Here is an 8,349-nt window from a genome sequence, read left to right as displayed (position 1 = left end):
AGCAGAGAACCAAACCTCCATTTTATGGTAAGTTTGGTTTTTTTTTTTTTTTTGTTTTTTTTTTTGGTACATTTCAACTGAATATGAAAAGTGGTCTCATATGTGGGTATTTGTGTAAAATAATTTTAAGCTTTATAGGAAGTAGTTGAGGTTTTTTTTGGTAATTTCTCTGTTTGTAGGGTCAAATTGGACATGGTTAGATAGAGAATAATTTTTGAAATCTATTGGGGAATGGATCTGTGGGGTCTGTGGGTTATTGTGTGTGGATTGATGTGGTTTATTATTGACTGACTTTGGGGTAGTTGTATTCATTAGCTTTAGACCCTGCAATATACAATTCAGGTTCACTTTTGCCAGCAATATTTTGAAGAAAGTTATTATTATTTGATTGATATTTGAGTAATTAATTCACTATTAAGGGGAACATAAAAAGGTTGTCTGTACTCTGTGATAAGGTTGAAATTAGCCATAATGTTTCATTAGATTTTTTTTTTTTTGGTGTGTGTGAGTAAGAAGTGAGAAATGAAAAAAAGGAAAATCTTGGATGGAATTAAGATTTAAAAGTCAGGATTTAAATACTTGATTGATTTGAATTGTAATTTCAAAAATGGGCACATACATTAGAGATCTATTATGAGACATATTGTGAAAGCAGTAAAAACTGGAGAAAAAAATTGTTTGCTTGAAAATAAGGTTAGAGCCTATGGTATAGAAATGCAAATTACACAACTGTGAGAAAATATATTTTTTAGTAGTGTAGCTGTGCAAAACCAAAGCCTATGGCACATGTGTTCTTATATATGTATATATAAATTTTTACAAATGTAATCACTTCCATACGGTTTTTTTTTTCTTTTTTTGTTGAACTTTATTTTTTATATTAAAATGGTTGGAGCTAGTGAAGTACCTGGATCGATTCAAGATGCATGATAAGTGGGGTGTCTCGGCCTTTCAACAAACTGTTGGCAAAGAGAAGACCCTCGTTATCTCAAGAGATAAGGCATATAGAGCTCGGATGTTTGCAACAAAAGAGATAGAAGGGACTTATTAAGAACAATACAATGCCCTTTGGGATTACGCTGAGGAGATCAAGCACACCAACAAGGACTCAACTGTAGAAATTCTGACTGAAGCAACTGAAGATGGTAAGCCTCGTTTCAAAAGAATGTATATTTGCTATGGTGGACTGAAACAAGGTTTCAATGAGGGGTGTAGACCACTCATAGGATTGGATGGCTGCCACATTAAAGGGGTACATTCAGCTCAATTGTTGACTGTAGTTGCCATAGATCCAAATAACCAGATGTATCCATTTGCTTTCGCTGTAGTGGAGATAGAAAACAAAGACTCTTGGAGTTGGTTTGTGAATTTGTTGAAGGAAGATTTGAAGATTGAGAATTCCCTTCACTGGAGCTTTATTACAGACAAACAAAAGGGGTTAGAGCAGGCATTAAAGGGTATGTGGGAAGATGGGATACCCGAAGCTGAGCACAGACATTTTGTTAGGAACTTGGAAAACAATTTCATCAAGGTGTTTAGGGATAAAACACTGAAAACCCTAATGTGGAAGGCTGCTAGAGAGTCCACTGTTCGAAGATTTGAACTTGTGATGGAAGAGATCAAAGTGTTGAATGAGGAAGCCTACAAGTGGTTGATGGATGCGAGACCACAACATTGGAGCAGATCACACTTTAGGACCACTCCTAAATGTGATATACTTGTCAATAACATGTGTGAAGGATTTAATGGCACCAAGTCCATATTGGCGGCTAGAGATAAGCCCATCTTCTCTATGCTTGAGAGGATTAGAATGTACCTAATGGAAAGACTTTCTAAAAATAGACACTCTGTAGTCATGTGGCCGTCTAACATAGAACCAAAAGTTTCAAAACAACTCGAGAAGAACAAGATTGATGCATGGGGTCATTTGCCAACACTTTCAGGAAATTTGATTTACCAAGTGGAGAATATGTATGGTAGCATGTTTTCGGTGAATTTAAATCACTGGATGTGTTCTTGCAAAAAGTAGGAATTAAATGGGATTCCTTGTAGTCATGCCATTGCTGCCATTTGGTGTAATCGCGAGGATCCAGAGAAGTATGTTAGCAAGTGGTACACCAAGGAATACTACATGAAAGCATACTCCCCACAAATCTATCCATTAAGAAATCAAGATGAATGGCCAAGGACTGGGAAGGTAGAACTAATCAAGCCTGTTGGAAAAATACAACCAGGCAGGCCAAAAAAAAAAAATAGGAGAATTAAATTGGATGATGTTGATGCACTAGGTAATAACATTAGTAATACTCTTCCTAATGTTTATTATGTTAAACTTAGTGTGTGTGTGTGTGTGTGTGTGTGTGTGTGTGTGTGTGTGTGTGTGTGTGTGTGAATATTCATGCAAATGAATTGAGTTCTGTCATTGACTTGCAATTGAATTGGATGATGTTGCTGCACCAGGTGCCAAGAAACTTAGGAGGAGATTCCATAAGATGAGGTGTTCTGGTTGCGGGAAAGAGGGTCATAATTTCATAACTTGCAATACAAACAACAAGAACAAGGTAATAACATTGTTAATACTCTTCTTAATCTGTCATTGGGCCATAACTTTGGAAACCATTAATAACATTGTCAAGAAATATGATTTCTTCTCAGTGTTGTTACAGAGTTATCTTTGTAACTTGCAAGTAATTAATGCTACCATCATAGTTATGTCAAAAAAGTCAATAGTTTATGCACTAAAACTTTCAGTATCTGACACTTTATATACAAATATAGCTTAAAACATCAAATCTGTCATTTTTATTTTCACACACATTATCATCATCATCTTAAAAATATCATCCTCGTCTTCACCACACATACATACAGATGCTCTTAATTTTCCTTTTTCTTTAAAAAGAATCAGTAGTGCAATTCATCTATCTTTCTCTCTATCTCTCTAACCTGAAACTGAATAAAGCTTCAACCTTTCAACCACTGTGATGTCTAAGAATTTGTTTTGGGCCTCAAATATTTTTGTATGATATTCTATATTTTAAACTTTTCCAACTGTTTGTGCATTAATAATCACATTTTGCCGTTCATTGCAACAAAGGACACCCCAACAAATTGCACCAACTTACTAAGGGATTATGGATTATGCAAACAACATCAAAGAGTAGTGGAGAAGTAATTTGAGTAGTATTTTGAATAGTATTTCGAGAAGTATTTTAAGTAGTATTTTGAGTAGTATGGATGTCATACCAAATCATCAACCTACAATATTTTGAGATGTAATTGGTGTTTTGTTTATATGACAAAAGTTAATAAAATTTCATGTCAAATAACTTTCTTTGTAAAGCCAAAAGTTACATCTTTTATGAAGTGTAACTGGACTTGTAATGTTGTTCTGTTAGACAGGTTATTTTAGTTATGGGAATTTGTTCAAAAGTGTCATGTGGTAACATGAACATCTATTTAAGTACAATTTTATCATGGAGGTTTATCATGGAGGATTGAGTTTGTTTTGATATTTTGAGATGTAACTGGTATTTATATGGCAGAAATGGGATTAAATTTCATGTCAAATACCTTAACAGAATAGTGAAAAGTCTTCATTTTATTTCCTCTTTATTTCTCACTCTCTAGTTTCATATGAAAATAAGTGATTCTTTAATGAAAATTTTTTTGGGGTTTCTAAATAACATCAGATTTTAATTGGTGTTTAGTAAATTTATTGCAAAGTTCACTACTCATCTTTGATGTGCACATACATATATAGGTTAGTCTTTAATAAATTTTAAAGATTAAAAATCTCACCCAAAAGCAGAATTAATCTCAACAACAACAATGAATCAAACAAACAAAATTACATCTTCATTCTAGTTTGTCAAGAGTACGATATTAAAAAAAAATTAACAAATCTAATAAAAATAAGAACACAACAAAATTGCAAGAACAACATATATGCCATACTTGAAATATTTCTTCAATCTTCTAATTTCTTCATCAGTTTTTTCAACATGATTTTGCAGTGCCATTAAATTTTTCTCAATCATCTCTAGCCTTTAAACTAAATTTATATCATTCCTTGGAGCTGGTGGGTCAATCCTTAAAAAACGGCACCCAATCTGAACATTACTCTGTCAAAACCAAACAAAAACCCATTAACAAATTTTCAATACTAAAATAATACCAAAAACAAAATTAAAATTAAACAAACCTTCTATCTTGGACATCCAAAAAACCTTCTCCTTGGATTATCTTCTGTTAAAGAAGTCCGTTCAACACATTCTAAACCACATTTACACTTCGGTGGTCTCCATTCATACATATGTATAGATCTATCTCCACTTTTATAAGAATAAGATGAAGAAGACATTGAAAAATTGAAAGGGAAGAACACAGGCGTGAAGATCGTCGTGCGTGAAGCCTAAATTTTATTTACCCAATTTTTTTTTCTACAAAAAAAAAATACCAGGTGTGAAAAACACCATGCGTGAAGAACAAAGACGTCGTGCGTGAAGAAGAGAGAGGAAATAGGAAAGGGTAGCTAGGGTTTGAGTGTTTATAGTTATCTTTTTATAATGATTTTATTTAATTTGTTGTTTTAATTCATTAATGTAAAAAAAAATAAAATAAATACTTAGGTTACATTAAAATATCCACATCACCTAAAATTAATATCCACATGTCTTGCCACATCATTTTTTATTTAAAATAATACTACCATATAAGTCAATTAACAGTAAAATTAAACAGAAGTGAACGGAAGGACTACAATTCTGCATTCGTTATAATTTGAGGACTATTCGTAACAAGCAGTATATATTAGGGGGCAAAATTTGGTAGAATAAAAAGTTCGGGGGGTAAAAATGCTATTTATTCTAAATTTTATAATTGTGCATTGTAGCATAATACTAAAAATTGATACAAATACAGTAAAACCTTTATTAAAAAATACACTTGAGATCAAACGAATTATATTCTAATTTAGAGATTATAAATAAATAGTAGTACACTAGAAAAAAAAAATTAAAATGCCAAAAAGTATCAAATGTAACAATAATAACAGTAAATAATATTTAATACTATATTATAATAGAATAATTTTTAGAGTTATTTGCGTCTGACAACGCAAATATTAAATTATTTACGTAATTATTATTAGTTGTTTTATTGTTTCAAATACCATGTCCTTTTTTATTTATTTTAGGCACGTAAACCGATACAAAACAACTCACCTTTAAACATCAGTCTTTTTGTTTATTATACACGTGGTCACCTTTTTTCTTTATATCTTTCAACACGCCGTATTAGGATTTTTTTGGTTTATTTTTTATACACACCTTCTCTCTCACTTTTTTTTATTATTATTTTTGAAAAGTTTTTTTTTTAATATTTTGTTAATAAATAAATAATTATTAAATTTAAATAAAATTGAATGTATCAAACAATTTAATAAGTTACTAAAAAAATATTTTTTTAAAATTTTCTATTTAAACATTACAAAATTAAATAAAAATAAACTTATTTTTATAAAATTATTTTAATAGATTTATAAAATTATTTGTAAATAAAGTGAATAGTATCTGAAATATTATATGAGTTACATTAAAAAAAAGGCAACCTCAAGGTATCTTAAATAATAAAATAACACAATATAGCCAAAAAAATATAAAAAAGAAACAAAGAAGTTTCTTTTAATAATAGTCCATTTTTTTTTTGAGACAAAAAAATATATGTTTCTTACACATTAAAATAATTATTTTTATTATTTATATATGTATAAAATTCTAAAATAAATTTTTGAATAGAAAAGTAACTAATTGATATCTTATTCACATCAAAAGCAACTAAATAGTTGTTTTTTTTTTTTTCAAAACTCAGAAAAGCGAAAATTTCTAGAAATGACATTTTTCCAATTTTTTCTAATTTCGGCAATTATTTTGAATTTCGGTATATATGCTGACGTGGTACAACGGTATTTGTGCAAATAATTCTCTTAAAAGTATTTTTATAAATAAAATTAATTTTAGGTATAATATTAAAAAAATTCCTAATTTTTAAGTAAATATAATATTTATATTTATATTATAATTTAAAATAAAATTATTAATTTATAAAATATATATAATTATTCTTAAGATATAGGATATTTAAAAAATGTATAATTTATAAGTAGTTTAAATTGTGACATAACATAATTTTTTTAATAGTAAATTAAAAATTATTCTTAATATTTATATAGAGATTCTATTATATATGATAATTTTTTTTTGTCCTATAGTACAATTTTTCGTGAATAAACCAGGTGAATATTATAATGACAATTAAGTATGCACATTGTTTAACTATGATGGTTAGTCGTGGGAAACACCCTTTTGAACGAGTGATTCAACGATTTATTGGAAGAAGAGAAAATGGAGATTTGGGTCAATAGTTATCCCCACCAATGAGTCGAGCAATTGGCTCAAAGATTTGTTCCTATGGCGTTTTCCACAGTTAATATTAATTAAAGGGTTTTATGGCCTAGATGCTTATAATCCCCAGGAAGGTAGAGAAAGAAAGAGAAAGCCAGATTATGAAGATTTAATAATCTAATTAACACAATTCAGCCAATGAACAAATTCAGGTATTATATCAGATGAACATTTTTATCAAAAGGCAAATGCACTGTATGCACACAACAAACTCCCCTTCAGAAAATTAAACAGATCGAAACAAACATAAGTGCCAGTCTCCACTCCAGCTCAGTCCTCTTTGACATTTTAAAGAGAGAGAGAGAGAGAGCGAGTAATCGGTTCAGTGTCTCCACATGAATATATATATATATGTATGTATGTATAATACCTTAGTCTTTTTTACTAACAGTGACAGTTTCAGTAGAGGCGTCACGAGCAACAAGCGTCTCAACTGAAACTTTAGTGACATCTCGACGAATTCCAATATCAGAAAGCACACGGCTAGCACAGTACATTCCACAACCAACAGCTGCAAGGCCAGGGAAGCTGGTAGTCAGAAACCGAAGTGGTGACGAAACAATGACACTGGTTGCAGCCAAGAAAGATGTAGCCTGTCCACTCTTACCCACGCTGATTCTAGTGAACACAAGCAACCCTGTCTTACAATATATGGCGAAATCCTCGCAGTTGTTCTTGAAAAGATCATAAACACCAAAGCCATTTTCAAGTAGGTAAGAGGCACGGTAGAGAACATCTTCTGGTAGATCTGCTGAGGCTAGCGTGCAGGTCCCTCCTCGAGCTTTGGCTACAAAGAAAATGGGGTTGACTCCATACTCAAATCGATACAGTTCTCCACCCCAGAGGAAACAGTCTAGGCAAGAAGAGATGACACCGTTCAGCTTCGACTGATCTCCGCATCTTGGACAGGGATTATCCTCAGAATGAGAGGGTGAGGAGCTGAAAATGAAGCGGTCCAGAACAGTTCCTGTCCCAATTTCTTGGCCTCCTCCTCTGGTGAAGTGGATCACCTCTCCCTCTCCAACATATATTCCTGAAGAACAAAAAATATATAACTGCAGTTTTTTCCAATTTAAAATCAAAAAAATACTTCAAAAGAAACAAAATTGATATTCTGTAGTTTTCAAAATCCGAACAAAACCCATTTTGTCTTGAGATGATAAGATACATTTTCACTATTGAATTTTAAATCTAGGTCATATTTACTATGATTTGAACAAAAGAAATATAAGCCAAATTAGCCAACTTTGGGGCTAAATTGAGAATGGACTGGAGTTAAGAAATACTAGAATGAAGCAACGAATAAAATTGAAGAAAGAGAAGAGGGAAGGAACTACCGTGATGAGCATAGATATAGGCATGCCTCCATGAATAGATGTGATCGCCTGGTTTGAGATGGTCTCTCTCGATCTTGTTGGAGAAGACTCCCATGTCTCGCTCTCTTTGGTCAAATTAAGCAAACAAGAGGCAAGGATTTTGGCTTCCCTTCACACTGTGCCTCCTTTTTCCTTTTCCTTTTCTTTCCTTATTATATTAGGGCTCCTTTGGAACGTGCTATTATAACTCGTATTGTATTATATTGAATTAGATTATATATAGAACCTCTATTTAAGAATATTCTATTTAAGAATAACCTCTAATTTGTTATAAAAAAATCAAGTTCCGATTTGGGCTAGTTATAAATAAGAATGACCTCTAAATTGTAATTAGTTATACATTTTCTACCTCTCCTATTAACAAAGTATACCTCTATATAAGAATAATTACATCTTAATAAAATATATATATGTATTTTGTAAATTTATTTATGTAAAATTAATAATTTTATTTTAAATTATAATACATGTATGAAATTATATTTACTCTAAAATATTTCTATTACGAT

General features: G+C 31.2%; 2 protein-coding genes and 1 long non-coding RNA gene across 3 annotated transcripts; 1 reads left to right on the top strand and 2 right to left on the bottom strand.

Moving 5' to 3' along the window:
• The first annotated feature begins 1,165 nt into the window (after positions 1–1,165).
• Positions 1,166–2,029, top strand: LOC115723850 (uncharacterized). Its single transcript, XM_030653315.2, has one exon. The coding sequence runs from the start codon at positions 1,166–1,168 to the stop codon at positions 2,027–2,029; it is 864 nt and encodes a 287-aa protein (XP_030509175.2).
• Positions 2,030–3,664: 1,635 nt separating this feature from the next.
• LOC133030842 (uncharacterized) lies at positions 3,665–5,727 on the bottom strand. The gene is made up of 2 exons (XR_009684376.1): positions 4,205–5,727; positions 3,665–4,124 (listed from the first exon to the last, which is right to left on the bottom strand). It is a non-coding gene; the product is annotated as an uncharacterized LOC133030842 (long non-coding RNA).
• A 935-nt stretch (positions 5,728–6,662) lies between these two features.
• On the bottom strand, positions 6,663–7,990 carry LOC115722716 (protein LEAD-SENSITIVE 1). The gene is made up of 2 exons (XM_030652001.2): positions 7,802–7,990; positions 6,663–7,497 (listed from the first exon to the last, which is right to left on the bottom strand). The coding sequence occupies exons 1-2, from the start codon at positions 7,893–7,895 to the stop codon at positions 6,836–6,838; spliced, it is 756 nt and encodes a 251-aa protein (XP_030507861.2). The 5' UTR covers positions 7,896–7,990; the 3' UTR covers positions 6,663–6,835.
• Between the last annotated feature and the right edge of the window lie 359 nt (positions 7,991–8,349).

The sequence above is a fragment of the Cannabis sativa genome, chromosome 9 (assembly GCF_029168945.1).
Source record: "Cannabis sativa cultivar Pink pepper isolate KNU-18-1 chromosome 9, ASM2916894v1, whole genome shotgun sequence".
NCBI classification, from domain to species: domain Eukaryota; kingdom Viridiplantae; phylum Streptophyta; class Magnoliopsida; order Rosales; family Cannabaceae; genus Cannabis; species Cannabis sativa.
Note: the sequence above shows the minus strand (reverse complement) of the source record. Positions and strands in the feature narration are given on the sequence as shown.

Bases quoted from the DNA above. Each gene is read 5' to 3' on its own strand.
- LOC115723850 (XM_030653315.2), top strand. From the start codon at position 1,166: ATGTATATTTGCTATGGTGGACTGAAACAAGGTTTCAATGAGGGGTGT.
- LOC115722716 (XM_030652001.2), bottom strand. From the start codon at position 7,895: ATGGGAGTCTTCTCCAACAAGATCGAGAGAGACCATCTCAAACCAGGC. The intron at 7,498-7,801 runs GTAGTTCCTTCC...TTTGTTCTTCAG, and splicing joins CTATATCTATGCTCATCACG to GAATATATGTTGGAGAGGGA.